Raw genomic sequence first — 22,117 nt, forward strand, 5'->3', positions numbered from 1 at the left:
CACAGCCAAATGTAAGCCTGGATTTTTTTCTGATACATTATCTGTTCTATTAAAATGTATTCTCTCTTTGTCCATGTGGGCCTGCCTTTCTTATATCCTAAGACAATGACAACTACGTTACTGCTGCTACTGAAATGATAAGGGAATTCACACAACCATGAAAGAACCCATTCTTTGTGCCAGTATGAAATATGCTCTGTATTTTCATAACATGCACAAAGATAGATGCTTCCCAACAAGGGTGTCCACCATAGCTTTCTTTTTCCCATTACTGTTTTGTACAAAACATGTCTTTTATGTGGTGTAGCAGGTACTATGCAAAGTGACTTGCAAAAGCCATAGATCTTCTTTCGAGATATTTCTTTATGATCCCATTCCTGTGAACATAAACTCCCTGAAGTCCTAGTGGAACTAAGATCTCTTACCATTAAGTATTTATGTTCAGAGACTTTAATTTAAAGCTGTATCCGAAGAGGAAGGTTGGGAGTGTGTTACAAAATGATTTAAGAGTATTTTAGAGAAGTAAGCTCTATAAGAGCAGCAAATAACCTAATATACTCTAAATTGCAGTGTATTTTCCATATTAAATAGGACTTTCTTTTCTGTAGGCTGTACTTCTGATTTTAACCTTCTGATTAAAAGCTAATGGTCAATGTAAATTTGTAAGGTCTTTGGTTCTATATAGAGAAATGTGTATATGAAATCCTGATTGTTTACACTGCACATAAACATAGAAATTATTGCTATGTTATTTAGTAAATGGGGAGAAGTCTGATTAGTGTTTCCCATTCTCATTTCTTATTCATATAGAACAGCAGGTTACAGAGCAATGTTTCAATATCGCAATATTTCCTGGTTATTTCTGGGCTGTCTGTATTTCATTCTCCTAGTGCATTCATGTCTGACATAAAATGTATGCATGATGACAAGTTCTGCATGTGCAAAAACATGTAATTGAGAATGAACCATTATGTCACATCATCCACTAGCTTCTATTGAGCATAAGTGTTATAGGATGCTCAAAAATATTAGTGTAATGCAAAATTGTCCAAGCAGTTTGAACTACAAACACATGTTAAAAACTATAAAATATTTTCTTAATGTTTATTTAATGCTTTATTAAGACCGATAATTAAGAAAATGCTTGTGGTGAAAAATCAAGGATAAATGTAATATTTTCCTGGATGCAAGCTTTACAGTATGTTACTTTTTTTTTTTTTCTCCCATGGAATAAGCGTAACAATCTAGATTTTTCTAATTGATTTATATATCTGTTGTTGTCTTAAGATTTAATTTTTCAGTAAAAGTTTCGACAGAATTATATAATAAAACCTCCTATTCCTGTTCCAGAAGTTATTTCACAAAGTTTATAAATTAAGCTTTTTAATTTAAGAATATATTTTGAGGATTTAAAATAAATAATTCCATAACTCCAAAAGCAAAGCAGAGAGTTAACAATTCAGTTCATCCATTTTATTTCAACTAGGAACACATTAGAGATCCCATTATCTTATCCCACAGGAATAAATTTTCTCCCTGTGAAAAGGCAAAGGAGAAATGTAGTAATGATCATAATGGTGCACCACCACAGAGGTGGCTTTCTGGTGCCCACTTCTGGCTCTGCTGGTAACTTTCTGTATTATCTTTGACAAGTCACCTAAATTCTCTGTTCCTCTGTTTATTCCTTTATTTGAAAAACATTGGCATAGAACTTGATGTTTTTAAAATATTTTCAGATAATCAGAAAAAGTCAGAGTAAGATACAGAAATGTTTTCACAGGAAGGAGTTCTTCCTGCGAATGAACAACAAAGTGTCTATCACTGTTCCCCCTAAATAGCCAAATCAATCTTTTTTTTCTTCCAGGCAACAGTTGCTGCATTTGCTGCAAGCGAAGGCCATTCACACCCGCGAGTGGTGGAGCTGCCAAAGACTGAGGAAGGCCTGGGCTTTAATGTCATGGGAGGAAAGGAACAAAATTCACCTATTTATATTTCTCGCATCATTCCTGGAGGAGTGGCAGAAAGACATGGTGGGCTCAAACGTGGGGACCAGCTGCTTTCAGTTAATGGAGTGGTATGTGCAAATTTGATAGAGCTTTCATTTTCATCTGGATTTTCATTTTTCACAGCTGTTCTAATGCCACGATTTAAATGCAGCCACACGAAACAAAAAGAATGAGCTCAGTGAGAGACCTTCAGTGTGCGTTTGTGGTGCAGTGAGGCAGAGCTCCAACAACAACTTTGTGCCATTACAATTTCTATTGTACTGGAGAGTGCTTGAAGAGCTTAATTTCAAATCCTCACCACCTAATTTATGAGGAACCTATGTCCTTAATTGATAATTCTGTAAGTTCCGCTTGTAGTAAAAGCTTAATAACAGACTGTCGTTCTTTCATTTCATAGCCTTCGAGGCACACAGCCCTTTCCAAGCACGGTGATGCCACAGTGGCACTTGTGTAGTCTTGTGACCTTCAGAGCCTTTGAACACATAAAATTGAAAGAAATTTGGTAAGCACATTTGGTGCTGATTTGCAGTGGGGGGCACATTCTAGATTTCTTTTAGTGATATTCATCCAGCTGTGATATCTTTGTCGGAGAAATCAGCTGTACAAATGTTCGCATAGAGCATGTATGCTGGGTAAAAAGGTACACTTTTTACATGGTCATTTTTCATGTAAGTCAAGGCGGAGTATTTTGCAGTAATTTCACTGTGGATGTCAATATGGAGGTAAAAAAAAGGGCTGTTGGAATAGAAGACGTACAAGGTTCTGACTCCATGATATGGGTCAAATTCTGCCTTTCATTTTGCTTTGTGTCTTCTTTTACAAAGAAAAGTAAAGTACTGAAAAGGTAAGGATAGTCGTTTATATAACCCTACACTTCCCTTTATGAACATGTAGTCCTTTTCCATGCAAACCTCCATCTGACCCTGTATTTAAATACATCAAAGGCACATAGTTTCTGAGTCCAGTCAGGAATCTAAGACTTTGCAACTTAAATTTCTTCTTCTTTGCAAGCCTATAAAAAATAAAAATGATTTATGTTTTCATCTTTTTCTGTCAACACTAGCTATTCCCTTTCTCTTGTAAGTATTTCTGTAACACTTCAGACAGACTTTTTCCACTTCTTGTATTAACTATCATGTTCTCAAAAGAGAAATACTAGTTCTGGAAACTTGTACACAATGAGGAAGAAAAGAAAAACCCACTGAAAAGATTATTTAGTCTCAAAGAAAAACAAACTGAATATTTAAGGAAGTTTGTTACTTGAACTTCACTGATTGAAAGTCGATCAAAAAATTTTGTTGTTTCTTTCAACAGGTGATTAAAAAGGCAGACAAAAATAGTTTTAATTCACTAATTGATGGATGATTCTTGAAAAATCCTTTTACTGTCAACAGCATCTAGGCAAATACCAGAGAGGAAAGTGGCGAACCTTCAGATGTCAAGATATATTGAATTTGACCCTCTTGTCACCTCTGTTTTATGATTCTCTATTCAAAAATTTGATGCATGTGCTCTAGAATATATATTTAGGTAATGCAGCAAAAAAACACAGTACAAAATTTCCAATTACATGTGGACACATGAGAAAGTTTAGAGATGCAAGAGAAATGTTTTTGTATTCAGAGTCTAAATAACAGAATTTAAAATTTGAATTCAAGTGCATACTTGAAATAATCACAGAATCATAGCAGGGTTTGGGTTGAAAGGGACCTTAAAGGTGATCTTGTTTCAACCCCCCCAGCATGGTTAGGAGCACCTTGCGCTAGAGCAGGTTGCTCAGAACCCCATCCAACCTAACTTTGAACCCTTCCAGGGATGGGACATGCACAAATTCTCTGGCAACCTGTTCCAGGGCCTCACCACCCTCACAGTAATGAGCAACTGTTCATAAACCAGTCTTGGGCGGAATTAATCCCATACAATATAATTTGTAAAAAGGCAAAAATTACAGATGTGATTATTTGTTGCGATAAGGAGCAGCGCAGATTCCCCAGGCAGGTGCAAAGGAGAGCCTTTATTGCAAAAACTCACCCTTTTTAAGCAGTTAGCCATTTATCAGTTTACATAGTTTTAAGGGATAACAAATATGATTCAACCAATCACCATACACAATGTAAACACATGATGGTTATATAACATGTTTTTCTACCTTAATTGAACTGTGTCTCTTTCCCACAGTCCTTTTCTACTTAGCCAAAGTAACAGGCCTGAGCCATGATTTTACAAATGCAACAAGGCCTTCATTTTATAAGGTTTTACCTATATGCAACAGTTATTTGTTTGCAGACAGCTGGAGACGGGACAAAAAAAATCTTAATTTAGCATTGTTTACTGGGACTAATTCACTCTGATTCTCTTAATTTAGCTGGAGAAAAGCAAATAATATACAGTATGTACAGTAGAACATACAGCTCAGTGGTGGGACATGAAAATGAAATATCTGTAACTTGTTTGTGCTCAGCCATCGATGGTTATCCAACTTCATAATTAGGAACATAAAATTAGAGCTGTGTATTCAGAATCCAGATTTGTTATCCCAGCATGACTGGGAAGACTGTTCCTTGAGCTGTTTCACTGGATGTTAAAAAACAGTGTTTTCTCATTATGCTGAGGATTTTGTTACATACTTTTGTCCCGTACCCCCTAAAAATAAAGGAAATTGAAAGCAGTAAGCTCTGCAGATGGCTCGACAAAAACACTTGCTGGTGCCTGTTGATATCTGGCAAAGATTCTGCATTTGTCAGATACCTTGTGTGAGTCAGATACAGAAAGGATGCAAAATAGATTTATAATGACTAGTTTGTCAACTAAGTATTTCTTTAGAGATACCTAATAGAAAAATTCTTTTCAGTTTCTCAACTTGTGGGCTAACAGTCAGATTTTCTTTTTTGTCTTCAAGAAAGTTAATTTTTTTCTTTTCAATTTATGGCAAGTCTGTGAACCAGGATAGAGTAATGGTTGGTATTTGCCCACACTATATCTGCAGTTCTTTCAGCTGTTCTTATCTGTACAGTGTTTTGCATTCTTCTCTTTGATGCAATCTGCCAATGCAATAATGGAAAAAAAAGAGTAAGTATATGTAAGTATATGTAATAAAGATTTTATATTAAGTAAATATATACTTTCCAAAACAATTTTACCCATTTGGTGGGCAGTTCTAAAGTAACGACAGTGTCAGATCCTTGCAGTGTCCCCCACCACCACAATCCAGTCAGCAAAGTACCTTGTGCAGGAATGACCTCTACCAGCAGGAGTCCTTTGCCACCACAACCTTAGAGGTTTGCAGAGGCAGAAAAATTCCAACAGCAAAACAACTTCCTTTGCCCTTTCCTTTTCCCCACTCCAAGGGGCTCTGCTATTTCACTTGTACAGCTGCTGTTAAGCAGGTAAAGTTTTTGTAACACCTTGAAAATTGAAGTGCAAGCAGTAATAAAGACATTAAGAGCAGGTATAACGGTCATATTATTAACAGCTGAAAACTGTGGTTGTAAAGATCTGGGTGAGGTGTGTTCAGAGAGCAGGATTTGTATTTAGCAGTGCTGTTTGCCTTTGTTATTTTCCCTTCTTTTGTTTATGGCTCAGAGCAGTAGGCTTAATTCTGTATCATTACTATTCAAATCAACAGGAGTTTTCCATTGACCTGAATAGCGGCAAAGTCAAACCCTTCATTTCTAATTGGAAAATACCATCTGAACTGGAAGAACAAGGCTGGGAGCAAACAGGAGAGAAAATAGACAATCATGATAAATGCAGTTTTCTGGGTTGTTGATGGAATTACTAAAACACACCAGCTTGTTATTCCCCTACAGAACTATCACAATTTCTTATTTCTTAACCATCCAGCTCTTTGAAAGCAAAGTTTTTTGAAAGAAAATGTTTCTACTTCATGTAGGTTGGGAGCTTACAATGTTTGGTCATAGCCTGTTCTAAGTTCATACTGTTGCACAGCAGCAGAACCAGTCATGACACCACTGAATACCCTATCATTTCCCCTGAATGTCCATGCCATGCCATGCCATGCTGACCATGATTTACAAGCAAAAAAGGAAAAATAAAAAAATGCTAAATTTTGTACACTTTGTCTTAAGGTGAGACTTACATTTCCAAAAGCCAGTATCAAAGCCAGTCACAAAGAATGTGCTATAAAAGAGAGCTAGTTATAGCATGTGTTAGTTATGATCACCTAACTAACATTGAACAGTTACAGGCTAGGGGATGTGGGGAAGAAGTTTTCATTTGTATCTGTGACTTGTTCATTACAGCAATTTCACAAAACGCCCTGTTCATCTATAGCTTTTTACTTTAGTTCACTTTGGAACATTAGACACATTCACTGTTACTTATGCAACGAGAGTTTCCATTTTTTTTTTTAAATATTTGTAAGGAAACAATTTCTTTCTCCAAATTACTTTTTAGTAGCAGTGCTTCTCCAGCAGATTTATCCCAGTTGCAATTTCTAAAAAATCTGGTCATCGAAGATCATGAATTTTCTTGAAGATCTTTGGATCTACTGGAGGAATTTTGTGAACATACAACTCAAAATATATATGTTCTTTCTCTATTTCTGGTAATCATTTCAGCACCTGACATTCATTATTTCTCTGAGTTTCATTAATGTTTCCAAAGCATCTTAAAATTTCTGTAGAAACTTAAGTCTGGTCAGTTAACTCAGACATAAAATGATTGTATTAATATGTTGAAGGATATTTAACAGGAGAGGGGAAGATAACTAGCAAAGTAATAACCTTGAATTGTTTATGCTATCTGTATAGAGTGGCTGGTTTTTGAAACTTCTAAATCATTATTTCTACATCTTAATGTGCCACATCAGAAGTAGTTCTTACTCCCTGTTCCCGCACAATGCTACTCAGTCAAATAGGAGAGATGAGTATAGAAAGAATTTTCTTCTGGCAGTTGCTATAACAATGCTAAGTTATTCTTTTTGCATGAATCGAATTTAATATTTTGAATGCTGCTACTTCTCTTTGGAAGCCTGTGGGTATAGTTTCATTTTAAATAGCATGGTATACATAAGAGTTTTCAAACACAGCAGGTAGCAAAACTTGGATTTAAGTGGGAAGAAAAATACATATTTTTAGATGATCTAAAATCCATGTGAAGGTTGCAGATATTCAGGCTGTTGGATTTTCTTCTCTGCAGAGATACTTCTGTTTTTTGGAACACATCCTACAACACATGTGGACAATCATGCACCATTAGAAAATTTTTCCCCATGCGCATGCCTAAAAAGCACTCCAGTCAGTCCACTTAATGGTTGAAATCGAATACTCTTCTTTAACAGCCAAGTCACCTCCCTGTTTTGGAAATTTACTGTTTCAAGCAACGTTAGCATAGAAATCAGAGCTTGAAAATTAATACATGCCCAGCAGTGCATAAGTCTTACTTAAGGTTTTCTTTTTAGTGGTCCCTTAAAAAGTGTAAGGTGTGGAAACTACCTAAAACTCTGACAGGCTTTCCATATGAAAAAGACAGCTCTAGATCAAAGCACCATTTTCACTATTAAATCTGTTCTCCCTGCTCCCAGAGTGTGGAAGGAGAACACCACGAGAAGGCAGTGGAGCTGCTGAAGGCAGCCAAGGACAGCGTGAAGCTGGTGGTGCGCTACACTCCCAAGGTGCTGGAGGAGATGGAGGCCCGCTTCGAAAAACTGAGAACAGCCCGGCGCCGGCAACAGCAGCAATTGCTCATTCAGCAGCAGCAACAGCAGCAAACGACACAGCAAAACCATATGTCGTAGGTGAGAGGATTCATTGTTCTTCCCTAAAGGCCACTGACAGCACCCCACCTGGGCCAGCCGCTTCCAGGGGTCTGTCAGGGCAGCATCCCAGAGCCCATCCCAGCCCCAGACAGGAGCAGGGCAGCCCCAGGCCTGGCCACCTGCCTGGGGATAGAGACAGGCTGGGACATGAGCTCACAGGTGCTCCCAGTTTAGTGGGATCCCATAGCTGAGCAGGGCAGGGCTATGGGGAGCAGGAGACTGGCCCTGCTGGGGCATTGCTGTGGCAGGACATGATGGCCCTGGGGGCTGACATGAGGTCTTGGGCTTTGGATGGGATGGAGGGAGCCCCAAGGGGGGACAGTCAGGGGCCTGGAGGTACCCTTGGGGCCCCAGCAAGCACTTAATGGAGTCAGGATGAGCAGAGCTCATTCTTTGGTGTATTTCCACATGGTTTTTCCCAGTAAAAATGCATTTTGAAAACAGGTTAAAGGCACTAGGAAATTCTGGAGCCAGTTTCCAACTAATAAACCTGAGCTCAGTAGCCACTGTGCAGTTCTGGCTTATCTGCAAGTGAAAGAAGTCCTGGGAATGTTTTTTTATATTGACAACCAGAGCATTTATGACAAGTAAGAATATGCCGCCAGATTTAAAGCATTTTCAACAAATCTGTTACCAGTCTGCAACAAAACATCAAGGTTTCTGCAACAAAACATCATGGTGGCAGGTGAAGAAAAGTCTTCCTTGCTACAGGGAGCCCAAACTTATTTCTGATTACTCTGCAGGGCACTTCTAAGTGCTTGCTTTTAGATACAGTTTGGTAGGAAGTATTTCGTTCACTCATGACTGACATTCAGTATTACAATAGCTTCCAAGAGGTTTGCAAGTCTCCCAAGTGGCATATGAGGTTCAAAGATGCTCTGCATATGCAGTTTTTCTGAAATCAGTGAGAGTTTGTGCTCTGAATGCATTTATAGATACACTCCACTTGCCTAAATAAAATGAAGTAGGAAGCATGTCCCAATGACTTACATCCCAACCCTCATCTCGTAGCTGTTTGTTCCCAAAACAGTATGCGTGTACTAAAGAGACAACAAGTGACTCAGAAAGTCCCCAAATAGTTAAAATCTGAAGTGCCCAGTGATGGTTTCATCCTTATTAGTGTTGACACTGACCTCTGTTGGTAATCATGGGAAAACACCCTCCTTGTAAACACCCTGTCCTGTGACCACCAGAATTCCAGATTTGTCGATGCAAACAAGGGCTCTGTTTTGAATCCCACCTCAGGGCCTCAACTCAAGACAAGAGGTATAAACAGTAGTATTTCATTAAGTAGGCTTGAGGTTTCTGTGTAAAACAAGGCCATTGCAGGAGACAGACATACACATGAAGTTTTTCATTTTTTTCAGTTCCTAAATCATTTCATTAGCAAGTAAAGAATTTTTGCTGATTTTAAATTGAAAGAGAAGAAAGGCAGGCAGAGACAGCCAGCAGCTTAATTCTTCAGTTATTTGTGCTTGCTCTGAGGAATGTGTTTCTTTAATTCTAGGTTGTTCTCAAGAAAGAAGAAGCCTCAATCAAGAGTTCAGTAATCAAGCAACCAGAGCTGTACTCTAATATTCCAGCAAAAGCAAACAACTACAGGAACATGAAACAGAATTCATCTGGAGAATGTACAGTGCCAGACTAATATTAAGTGGGCCGTAGGGAGGGTACCATCATGATAAGGCTTTTCAACACACAGCAGTCACAGATACCTTTTACTTCTGTGACTCTGTTCCTAACGAGAACAGCATGATTGGTAAACCCTATGAAACAGCGAAGTCCAGGGCTTCCAAATAATTCTGTTCGATCAAATCTTGTACCCCTTACTCTGACAAATTTCTAGTTGGCTTTCTCTAGTCACTGAAAGTTTTGTTTAAGGAGGTTAAGATTGTCTACTTTTGAGAGCAGGATCTTTCTCTACAGTTATCTCCAAGAATGAAAAACATCAGTTCAAAGTTTTGCCACAGACATCAAACTCGTACATCACGCTTCATAACCACTTTGTACTATATATTGTAGAGCTGTTTTAACCTAACTTCCTGTTTATAATTTTCAGATTTCCCTCTGGAAATAGCAATTTACTATATTTATAAAGTATTCCATTTGTAGAAGCAATTGGCTTTTTACTCTTGGTGTTTCCATATATTTTATTATGCATCAACAGAGTGAGAAAGTTTTAGGTCAACTTTAATTTTATTAGTAGTAAAGTTAGGGAAGCCTAGAACTGTATTTTTAAACGTAGGTATTGCTTGTATCTATTATAGTTACTATTCAGAAATCTATAACTGGATATATTATATATTTATTCCATAAAATATATATTGTCTGAATGTACCTGTTAGAGAAGTAGGGTCTTTGCTTAGCATGTATTGCAAATGTAGTAAGCTAATGTTAGCAAAAGACCGAGCTTTGTTTGGCAGATATTACTGTGATAGCATAATCTCTGCATTTCTGTATTGTTTAATTTATTTTCCAGTCTAATGTTAATATATTTTAGCGAGGAGGAAGTGTTAGTTGTTTCTTTTAAGACTCACACATTATCATTTAAATCAGTTTGAAATTAGAGTTCGTACTTTTTTTTTAATTAAACAAAATTGGAATGTGCAAGCAAAATCTGTAAGTTCTTAAGTTTACATGTCTGCTTTTCCAAAGAAGATAGTCAAAGCTGGAAGGCTGTAAATGTCATCTACTTTTAAGAAAATAAGAAAATGGACCCCCAAATCCTAAAAAAAAGATCAATTTTACATGCCTTCTGTGCTTCATTAGAAAAGACTGGGGGAGAAAAGGAGTTCAGGGGAAAACCATACAGTCACTGCATGTTGAAAACTCCTGCCGATGTCAGTGAAAGTTCAGTAATGTGAAGAATGGAATGTAGAAATGGTCAGAAACAGTGTTCTGTTCTGAACTTGGAACAAAGTCAGAAACAATTAATATATTGGAGGATCTATTCTCAAACAGAGAGAGGCAAAGCAAAACAGGGGAAATTGGCAGTATCATAGCATATGTTAGAAACCAAATGCAGGCTAGCCAACAGTATTGACAGTGTTTCATCAGTGTAAGTAGCCATTGAAAGGAAATTACTGTATTTTTAAAACCAAACAGCATGAGAGAAGCCTCATTTTATACAGAGAGGTAATTGTATTCAGCAGTCATTGGTGACAATATCAGTTAAGACAGTGGAGTTTGAGGACTACCAGAACTGAAGATGAAATGTATTGTGCTCTGCACGGTGTCTTTTTATACTTAATAAAATTGTACGTACCTATTTTAAAACTGTTCTCAAACAGGCATTGCTATTAATATTGACAGTATATAAGTTGTTATTATGACTGCATATAACTGTTCTGTATCTCATCAGTATGATTTGAATTACACTGATAGCTGCATTTTCAGAGACCAAGTATTCAGATTTAGTCAGCCCACTGTACTACATTTTTCCAAACTGCCTCTCCACCTCCTTCCCTCCTCTTCCTCAAAAAATTGAGTGGAATGTGCTGATTAATGAATTTCAGTAATAGACTGTCATTCATATAGAGAAGCATATCAGATTCATTTTCATATATTATTATTCAATAAATTATTTATACACACTAAAATTAACATTCTAGTCTTTGCCAACATTTAGCAGTAAGAACTGTCAATGACTTTCAAGTGGAAGCAGGTAGAAATAACTTTCTGTTGCTTTTCATGCCCCTTACTGATCAAAGAAACATACTGCTACTCAATCACAGAATAACCACTGTCCCTGAGCCTATGGTATGCTTTTGCTTGTAACCAGTATTTTCATTTGTGATTTAAATGTATTTGGTCCTGATTCAGTACTGCTCTTCCGTATGTGCACGGCTGAATTAGTATCCAAAAGAAGTGCAGGGAAGACAGCCCTTTCCACATGCAGGTCTGCAGGTATTTGTGCATTGTATTTTAACTGATTGGTCTTCTGGCATTTGCTGTTCCACTGCACTAAATTGATTTTCTTTCATTCGACTTAGTGAGTTTTATTGCCAGTATTTACCTTTGGGGCTCCCTCATGTTTCTCTGCACTGGTAGCAAACTGAGGTAGGAGATGCAAGACGCCTTTTCTGTCTCTTTATTACAGTAACCAAAGGAGTGTTTACATACTCTTGCATCATGTTCACTTAGACTGAAGATCCAGATGCAGGATCTAACAATAGTAGAGATTCGGGATTGGTGGCATTTACTTAGTAAAGTTGATGGTTCTGCTGTGCTAGCCATAGTTTTTCTGTTTGCAGCATTTGGTCTGACTGGCACTTTATAGTGTGTTGAAGAATTCCATAGTCTTTGATGAAGCAAAAAGCTCACCAGCTTGAATTTTTCTCTTCTAGTGACCGACCAATCATAGATTAAAAGTCAATGAATGCGCATGAGTGGAAAAAATGACATAAAAATCTACCTGCAGTTTCGTGGTGAATAATACTACAGATTTCACAGTCCCGTACATTGTCCCTTGCGTATGTATTTATCACAGCCAAGAATCCAGTATGATTTAGTAACCTTTGGGAACTCTTGCAGAAGGCACAAAATTATATGCCTTATTTGCAAGAGAAAAACTGTTTACTCACCTACTAACTAGGGATTTTAGAGTTCTAAATGAAATTAGGATCTCATGAGCAAACCAAATTCCTAGAATAAAAAAAAAAAAAAAAGCTAAACAAGGGGGGGAATGGTTTTGCCTGTGTTTGAAATCAAGCAAAATTTTAAGCATAATTTCAGAATTTGAAAGTTATTATGCAGAAAAGTGTCTGGAAGTACTAAGGACTATTCCATATGTAAGCAGTGGATTATTAGCTAGAAGCAGTACTGCCCCTCCATAAGTATTAGTGAGACCATTCTCATACCCAGCATTCGATAAAACAAAACAGATTTCTAAACCTGAGAGTATTCTGGGTCAGTTTGCAAGAATGTGCTGCTTGCTGCAATACATGTCTGATGAGACATACAGCTTTTTGTGCTTAGCCATGAGAAAGTCAGGATGAATTAGGGATGTGCTCAAACAGTCTTGCAAGCAGACCCATGTTCACCCTGCTTGTCCATGAAGCAAATGCAGTCTGAACGAGCAGAAAGATTCAGATACATGTTTGATGGATTCATTGTCTCTACCTTCAGCTGTCCAAAAGCGAGCTGTGGAACTTACATTGATTTTTTCCAAAATCAAGAGTTAGAGGTATCCATTGAATGTGGTTCATTCCACTTGTCTCTGACATACATCTTAAAATAGAGTAGGGCATTCTGTTAAAAAGTTCATAAGCAGAGCCACTACTGAACAACTTAAACTACTAGCTTGGAATAGGTAATGGCTTTTAAGGATGTGTTGCTGCTATGCTTGTGCACAGCTTCACAATAAATAAATAAAAAGTCCCCAGTTTTTTAATTCCCTAGTCTTAAACCTCTACATGCATAGCTCAGACGACCAAGAGGCCTTGCATGTATTGTGGTTTGTGAGGAGGTTCCTGTCACTACAGATTTCTGTTCTGAACCATTCTAAGAAATTTGAGAGCTCAGAACAGGTATTGTTAGCAAAATGCTTTAGTTGTGGTGCATACAGGAGCAGATTGTAAAAAGCTGCAGCCTGTGAATGCTGATAGCAGAAGTCTGTACTGCCATTCCCAACACTGGGCTAGTATGTGTGCATTTTACAATGCCTACCAAGAAGACGAACTATTGCTTTAGATTTGCAGTTACAAACAGAGATGCACAAAAATGAAAGCCATTAAACTTCCAACGTAGGGATTTGGGATAACGAGTCATAGCAAAATTTACCCAGTTGTGAAATCTAAAACCTGCAGCTATCTAGGATTAAGTAAAAAGATTACAAAAGCAGATGTCTAAAAGGAACAGCCAAGATCCAAGAAAAAAAAAAGTCATATAGGAGTTTAATCTCCGATCAGCTTTCAATTTACCTCCTTAAAGTTATTTTCGCTCCTGTCAACTTATCAACCACAAGAGAAGCATATGATTCAGCAATGGCAGTTCCTTTTGCCAAAATCATAAAGATCTCATAGGGTGGAGGAATACCTCTTCCTTCCTCTCTCTCAGATTTGTGAAGCTGGATTGTGCTGCAAAAAGGTGATACCTAAACATACCGCAGTCCTACAGAGAGTTTCTTCATTAGTCCTTTTTACAGTTTCTTCCCACCAGCAATTCTCGAGAGAGCTCTTAAGTGTGCTTTCTCAAAGTGAGTATGTTACATAGACACACAAATTCATGTTCATTTCGAGGAAAACTGTTTTAAGTCTGAAGCTTTAAATCTTGACCAGCCTTTTAATTTTGACATCCCAAAACAGACCAGCAGTTGCACTTAACTATATTCCGCTTGGAAGCCTGAGATTAGCTTGTAAACCGGTCCAGTTAAAAACTGGATCTCGGGAGACGCTTCCCTAACATTTCTGTTGAAATTGAAGAAACATAAAAGACAAAGTACAACCTCTGAAGTACAGAGTAGCCAGTGCAACACTACAGAAGAGGGAAGATAGTTAAAATTTTTCACTTATCCATGAAAACTTGTCTAGGAATATAGAATATTATTTTTATCTGAACAAGTTACTTTTTTATGTTGGGAGGATAAACCATGTCTCTTACAGCAGTTTCTGGAAAGAACAAGACAAAATGCTTAGCTAAAACAGCGTGGAAAGGATTCTGGGTATGTTAAGGTACCCATGAACAGTTTGGTGGGTAAGAGTGGCCCCAGCTCAGATGAGAGCAACTCCAAGGTACTTCTCCACTGATCTCTCTCCTATCACTCTACTTTTTGGCCTCACAAATTCCCTTTGACAAGAGCCCAAATGTCACCAAAAAACTATTCCAACTCTCCCACTGCAGTATTCCCCTACCCTTCTTTCCGTGTGAGTTTTCTGTTAGCTGAGCAGTGACACTTTTTGATCACGTGCAATCTCTTCAGCATTTAGGCTTTGCCATGTCTACCTTCTGGAGTGCTCTGCTCTTCACTTGCGCTCCATATCCATTAGCTGCCCTCTCATGGCCACCATAGTCAGCTGTCTTAGGTGCCTTACGCAAAATAATTGCACTAGCCCTCAAGGACACATGGGGGAAAATATGTTGAGAGGGTAGAAAAAATGGTAGATAAACCTTGAAAAAAAAATACAGGTATGCCGAGGATGTTACCTCTTTCTTGAGTCACCCCTTTTTCATCAGGTGATGATTTTCCCTTTCATTTCATTCCCTGCTGACAAAGCACTCTATGCCATGACAGTGACTGGAACAACCATACATCCTCCTCTGGCTGAAACAACAGCTCCTTATCTGGAACCAATGGATATCTAGACCTGCTTGAGGCATTACACTGTGAATTAACTTACATGCAGTAGGTCAGAGTCACTGTGCACAGACTGAACAACTGAGGTTTACAGGTGAAGAAAATCCAGCACACCTGGCATGTAGACCCATGTCTGTCTAGAATTTCACAGGTAAAAGTGTGGAGCCAACTCCTGGCAGCATCCTAACATTGAGTCAGTGCCTTCAGCCATCCAGTCTGAAAGTGTTTGTATTATAAAAAAGCACCCAGGAACTAATGTTTTATTTGTTTTGAAATTCTATTTCAAATAAAGTTTCCAAGAGTAAGCAGTGAGAAAGCAAGAGCCTTTCTTAAACTCCCAGGGGTCAAACACATAACAAACTTAATTTCTTTACTAACATCATGCTTCAAGTGCAGAACTTACACCAGCACCACCTTTCAACCTTGGTTTTGTGCATGTTGTCCTTACCTTGATAACATGGGGTTGACTGAAAGAAGTTAAACTTCACCGTTGGGTCTTAGTACCCTTAAAGGGAAACATAAACTTGGTCACGTGAAGGGTGTTTAAGCATCAGTTAACTCAGACTAAAGTATAAGTGCTGACTAGGTGTTTTGAGCAGTATTTGTCTCCACTATGAGGGCACTGTATCAGGTTTACAGCCCCGTTGTGCGAATCTATCTGTGTGTCCCTACGGACTCAGGGCTCCGTTCCGTGGGCACGGCAGGTGGAGCTCGCAGCTGAATAAGTATGCCAAGGGAGACGCCTAGTGCAAAACGATGTTCATGGCACCGGGAGCTGCTCATTCCGCTGTCACTGCCGAGGGCTTCTTTCCTCCTCACCTTAAAAAGCTACACGCAAAGATGTGCGCAGCATTCACTCAGCATATCGCCACACGTATTACAGCGAGTGGACAGTTCAGAAAACTGAACTCGATTTACATGTGCAGTAATACCACATGAGTGAATGCTCTCTGTGCTAAGAATGGCAAATGGCAATAGCATTATGGCAATAAAAGCAATACTCATACCTGGGTAATTATTCTAGGGTTAATGTAAATACTGCTTCACATGGTTATTGGACTGCACACAGGGTCTGATCACAGTTCACCTGCCGCTGCTGCTGTTGGAGATTATACATGTGCTGATTAAAAAAATGTCCCTCAGTGCCGCTAGGCAAGTGTATCATCCACGTTGAAGTAAACGAAAGATGAAGCCTTGCTGAAGGGAGCCACATAAACCAGGTGCAGTAACAAATCGATGCAAGTCATGAATCTCCCACTGCAACAGCTGCTCTGCTTTTAGCGGGGGACTTGCCAAAGATAGCCATCAAATTGGATTTCCATTGTGGCTGTGATTTTCTCAAAGATGGTAACAGTCTGTACCACTGCCTGGCACTACCTTCCTCAGAGGGACACCCAAACAGAATCTTGGGTTATTAGATCCAGGTGTATCTATGGATTAGCTCTAGAGGCATTTTTATTTCTCCCCTTCTAGACACTCCTATAATTTCTTCCTCTTTCTCCACCAGCTATAATCAAGGCTTTGATATTTAGCTGAAGTATGCAGACATCTGAAAGTTCCCCTTTTTTTCAGCAGGGAAAAGAAACTAGGAGCTACATTTTGTACACCACATCTTATATTCTCAGGTAGCTTCCTCTCTGAAAGGCCTGGGAGAAGGCAATACCCCCAAGAAGCACTAGTTTGACAAATACAGGAGCCCTCAGAAAACTGGCACCAGTGTTTAGAAGAAAGGATAGAGGAAGGAAGCCAAATGATAAAATAGTCCTACCTTCAGCAAGCTTCAGAGTTTAAGCCCAGGCTCTGACAGCCTTCGCTGTCTGTTAAGGGCCAGGTATGCTGTTCAGTTTTCATGTTCTGACTATGGTGCTTAACAGCAGCCCAAATTCTCCAGTTCTGTTAGAAACCCACTGGCTCTGGTAAGGGTTACAATCCCAGGCAAGGAAAGGGAACAAGAAACCTATATTCACCTGGAATTGTCTGGTGTGACTACCTAACTGTTTGCCAATTTAGACTTTAAGGCAAGGTAAGGCCAAAAATATATTTTGTCAAAATGCATGCCAATTGCTTCAAATAATAATCTCCTGACATCTGTAAACAAGTCTTCCACTGAGGCTGGTGTGGCTGAGACTGTTTCTTCCCTGTATCCCTGGCTAATTCTAGGATGATTATTTTAAATCTGCATGGAGCAAGGATGTGAGAAATGTCATTGACTCCAAAGAAGTGCAAGTGATTTTCATGCGATACAAAAGAGTTTCCAACCAGATTCTTTGCTGAACTAATGAACCCTCAGCAGCTGTCTGCATTACAATTAGCACACCTCCAAAGCATGTTTTAGAAGCATTTATCTTGCCTTTATTAAGTTATTCAGCTCAGATATGCAGGTGATCTGGGTTACTGAGGAGATGAATGCAATCTTAAAGCAAATTTGCTCTGTAAGCCAAGAGTCAATGACAATCTTCAAAGGTGGAAAAAAATAGGAGGGAAAAAAAGAATTAATTCCAAGTATCAAATCAGATGAAGACTTGGCATGTTTCTTTGACTGTAAAACTAACTGTTGAAGCAGCTGAAGTGACTCAGAAGTCAGACGAAACACCTGACATTTTTTTCTGAGACCAGTGCAATTAATTGCAGCTACCATCTCTCTGCAGCTAATGGAGGGAACAATTATCTCCAAGAGGTGATTCACCTCATCTGTGTAATGGTTACTGACACAATATAATACCTTTTTTTTCAGTGAAGACAGCAGAAGAGTTTTTTAGTCATCCTCTTCCATACCTCTCCCCTCTGCCTTGCCAGTCTTAATTCCCACCTCAGCTTTAACATGTTTCTCCTTCAGCCAGTGTAGGAGCATAAAACCATTCTCTCACTTTCCCCATTGAAAGCAGTGGTTTCTTGGTTTGTCTGTAGGAGCATCGTATTCCCAACTTGTCACTGAAGAAAATATATTGGGTATCTCATATTAATAATGGGAGATGCCTGTTTTCCTTCATTCACTACAGAGGGAACTTAGATGAATATCAGATAAGAAGCCTAAATTTTAGATGCTGCAGAATGCAGCATTTTAGCTGACAAGCACAAAAACTTTTGCCACAGGACAGTAAGTGCCAGAGATGAGTGCACAGAAGCCGAGCAAACTGTGACTGTATGAAGTAGTATGCTATAACTGAGACAAGGAACGATGTCTGTACGTCTGCAGCACACTGAGGATGCTGAATCAATAGCTTCAACTGAACAGGCCCAGCTCCCTCAGGCCATCATCATAAGAGAGATGCTCCAGTCCCTTAATCATCTTTGTTGCCCTCTGCTTGACCTGCTCCAGGAGCTCCATGACTCTCTGGTCCTGAGGAGCCCAAAACTGGATGCAGCACTCCAGATGTGGCCTCACTAAGGCTGAGTAGAGGGGCAGGATCAGCATTATTTATAACTGAGAAGCTTGGGAAGCAGCAGAAAAAAAGGCTCAGTTTAAATGCATAAGAACAGCATCCACATTTCCCCAGACCCAGATGGAAAATGGTTTTGTGCATTTTGATGCCACTCCACATCGCAACAACTTCTGAAAGCTATAAACAGCAGCCTGGCTCTTTGTCATGCACTAGTAATAGCAGATGGGTTTATTCAGGCTGTGTACACTTTTTGATCAGTTTTTCCTCTCAGGGAGACATAAGCAGGTTCAAGCAGGATAAGCAGTTAGATGCATCCTGTGTACTGCGAGATGGACCTTGCTGCTTTAGCATCCTTAAATGTGCAAAATTACAGGAATCTGACATGGGTGACTGCCACCACTTTAAGTCACTCTAAGTCACAGGATTTAAGGGAATAGTGGGGGGGGGAAAAAAAAAAAAAACAAACAAGTGACAAATGCTGGTCACAGAACAGTACAAGCATGTAAGGAATCATGCCAAATTATGCCACCTGTGGTGCAGCAAAAGGACAAAACATTTCTGCCTGGACATTGCTGTATCCTTCAGCATTATTCAAGAGTCACTGTTCACACACACATTTATTTTAATGGTATTCAAGCCAGGAACTACTTGAGCATTGGAAAAAAAATGCTCACACTCTGTGATCTGCTGCAAGCTCACCAGTCCTTAAGATATTGCTGCAGCAACACTGCACTTTGCTGCTGAATTTTCTCAGAAATGTAGGAGACATAACACAACAACATACTCCAGATGTATGCCTGAGGTAACTGCCATTTCATCCTCAATTCATTAACCTTCTTCCCCATGGAGTAATAATTCAATTCAGCAACAGAGGTTACAAATACCTGCAGGTAGCACAGATTTCTCTTTGTTTCTCCTTCAGTGCTCTGAGTTGCTGAAGCAGTTACTATGTGTAATATGCAAACCTGTTCATCATTCTGGGACATAACTATTCAAAGTGCAGTGACCACCACAAAGAAACTTCCTCCAATATTTGATGAAGGCAGAGAATAAGTTATTATACATTGCTATTCCAGTATGTATACTTGATGTTTATCAGAAACCTTCTTGTAATTGTCCTAGAGCTCCAGCTTGTCCTAAGAGGATCAGGTTTGGCAAGGAGGCCTCCTCTAGAAAGCAAAAAGGTCTAGAAATACCCAAATACCCAAGTCACTCAGCAAATAGCTGTGGTGGATCAAGACCTCCCTGTTACTACTGCTCATACTCCTCCCAGGCCACAGCAGAGTTGATGGATTTTCCTGTCACAGGGTCTCCAGTTCACAGCCCAGAAAGATCCAGCTTCTGCAGCAGCCCAGTGGTTACAAGGCTGTTGCTCCCGGATATCCACTCAGTCTGAAGAAGAGGCATGGGCTATAGGTCCTGACCCTGCCTATTTGTTCTCAATGACAAGTATGCCTCCTTTGAGACCAAAATACATGTTGCAAGGGACACACCTGAAAATGAGAATGAGCAGACTGCTCCCATCACATCTGAGCACACACAAGAGGTCTTGTCACAGGACTGAATTTGCTGTCCTTGCAGAATGGAAAACACCAACAGTTTAGCCATGTACTAGCTGCGCTTCCAGACATATAACCAAAAAGATCACAGAGCCCTTCAGAAAGAGATGATTATATGCCACACAACTCATCCATCCCAAAACCTGGGGAAAAAAGGAAGCAGAAATCTGATTTAGGGGCAAATTAAATGTCTGAGAAGCCAAAGTCATCATTCAAGCTGAAGGAAGGACCATCTAGTTTAGTCCATGTAGTAGTGCAAATCAAATTTGTACTGGAGACACCATGCCCTGAAACACCCTCTTCTCTCCTAATCAAAACAGTCCCTTCAACACAGCCAGAAAAGGGCTCAAACTCATCTTCCCACATCATGAGTGAATGCTGTAAGTGACAGCCCAGTTAATAAAAGGGGAACACTTGCACTTCCCCTTTTAGTTTGTAAATGAAGTATTTATGCCTGCTTAGACGATGGAACACGGGGCTTGGGCACAGGATGGAAAGGCAGACAGACAGAAAGAAAGATGGACAGATTGATCTTGAAAGACACTATATTCCAATCCAGATTAAGACACTTAAATCAGGCATGTTCTTCATCAAATTCTTGCTATTTAGACAGAGCCCTGCTTCACATTATGTGTTTCCAGACACTTTACTGGGGCCCAGGTGCCTCTCACCGCATGTTGAGAATTTCCCGTATTCCCAGTGTTCTGTATATCATTACAAGGACAAGGCCCTTGGCACTGGGAATCCCTAACCCTGCTTGTGGATCTGGAGTCTCTGATTCTCAGCTATATTTAAACACCTAATCCCCCTGGAGAATTCGAGCCTTCGTCTGCCGTAGGATTTTGTGAAGTGCCTAACTCCTATGTGTTTCAATGTTTTAAATAGTACAGCTGATTTTTTAGTCATCTATTTAAAATTCTGTACTTCAACATTTTAGAGGAATGACACTTTTTTTAAAATCCTACATTCTGTAGAAGATCTGTCCCTTAAGTGTCAGAATTTTTTTTTTTTGGGGGGGAGGGGGAGGGGAGGGGTGGAGAAGCAGAGTTCAGACCTTGTCCTGTACTTCCTACTTTTTTTATTCAGACTGGAATGATTAGAACTACTACTGGGCCCAAAATAGATTTACCACTTTCAAATACTCCCCAGTGACAGCTGAGTAGCATAATGATGCTTTATCCCATATTAGTGGCAAAATAAATTGCTTTTCCAGCACACACACAGAGCCTTATAAAAAGAATAATCCCACTGGAAAAAGGATTCTTCAGCTTTGAATTCCTGCACCTAAAAGGGCCTCAGCTGCAGCAGACTTCTCTGGAGAAGCCAGAGGGAGTAAAAGCTCACAGAAGTGCAGGGTGTCACTTAAAGGTAGGTACTTCTATTAAGACCAAAAGAATACAGTTTATAGTGTTCTTATGTTTGGATGCTGCTGAGTTATTTTTAATTTTATAAGTATTTGTGTGTTATACTTTCTGCTGGATTGGTGTTATGCTTATAAATTCCAATTTTCAGGCTACGGCTGTTTGAGTCACATTTGGCTCAGATGCACAGCATATGCCTTCAATATGGATTCAGGATTTTTTCCCTTCTCTTACCAAGTGATTCATTTCATTTCATTGCAGTGGGAGAATTACAGCATCAGAATTAATCCAGAAGCTCTTCTCCCTACTTCCAGCTCTAAGTTAGAGCCTGGTATGCTGGTGTGCCATGCCGAACAGCACCAACGTCAGCTCTGACCTGCCAAACCCTGCCTGAGCATGCATGTCATCAGAAGATTTTGAGGACTGTTTAATGTTGGGGCAATGCTCTAACTCTTACAGCACAGGCAGTTCTCAGATAACCCACATTTTCAAGTGGATTATACACTGCTTTTCTCCTTTTCTAAAGGAAGCGGGAAACAGGAATATAAAAGCATTCATAAACCACAAAATATTTGCCAGGCACATTTCTTCCTGGAATTGGAGGAAGAAGGGTTGTAGGTGTTGCTCACAGCTTTTAACCAAGTGACCTTCAAGATTAGAATCGAACAGAGCTATTCAGGTAGCTAAAAGATGCAGAACCTCCCCTTTGCAAAACTGCTGCTTGCCGGGAGACTC

At 39.4% G+C, this 22,117-nt stretch overlaps 1 protein-coding gene across 3 annotated transcripts in view; it reads left to right on the forward strand.

The window, feature by feature from the left end:
• The window catches only part of LIN7A (lin-7 homolog A, crumbs cell polarity complex component), a 50,381-nt gene extending 38,609 nt beyond the window's left edge, over positions 1-11,772 (forward strand). For 2 of the 3 annotated variants that reach the window (XM_032106432.1, XM_032106431.1), the window contains 3 exons: positions 1,865-2,074; positions 7,552-7,760; positions 9,293-11,772. In XM_032106432.1, coding sequence (XP_031962323.1) covers positions 1,865-2,074; positions 7,552-7,760; positions 9,293-9,335 — 462 coding nt within the window. In that variant the 3' untranslated portion in view covers positions 9,336-11,772. Of the gene's footprint in view, positions 1-1,864; positions 2,075-7,551; positions 7,765-9,292 lie in introns of all 3 variants that reach the window. The other variant, XM_032106430.1, reaches the window with a different exon arrangement.
• The last annotated feature ends 10,345 nt before the right edge of the window (positions 11,773-22,117 follow it).

The sequence above is a fragment of the Corvus moneduloides genome, chromosome 4 (genome assembly GCF_009650955.1).
Source record: "Corvus moneduloides isolate bCorMon1 chromosome 4, bCorMon1.pri, whole genome shotgun sequence".
NCBI classification, from domain to species: domain Eukaryota; kingdom Metazoa; phylum Chordata; class Aves; order Passeriformes; family Corvidae; genus Corvus; species Corvus moneduloides.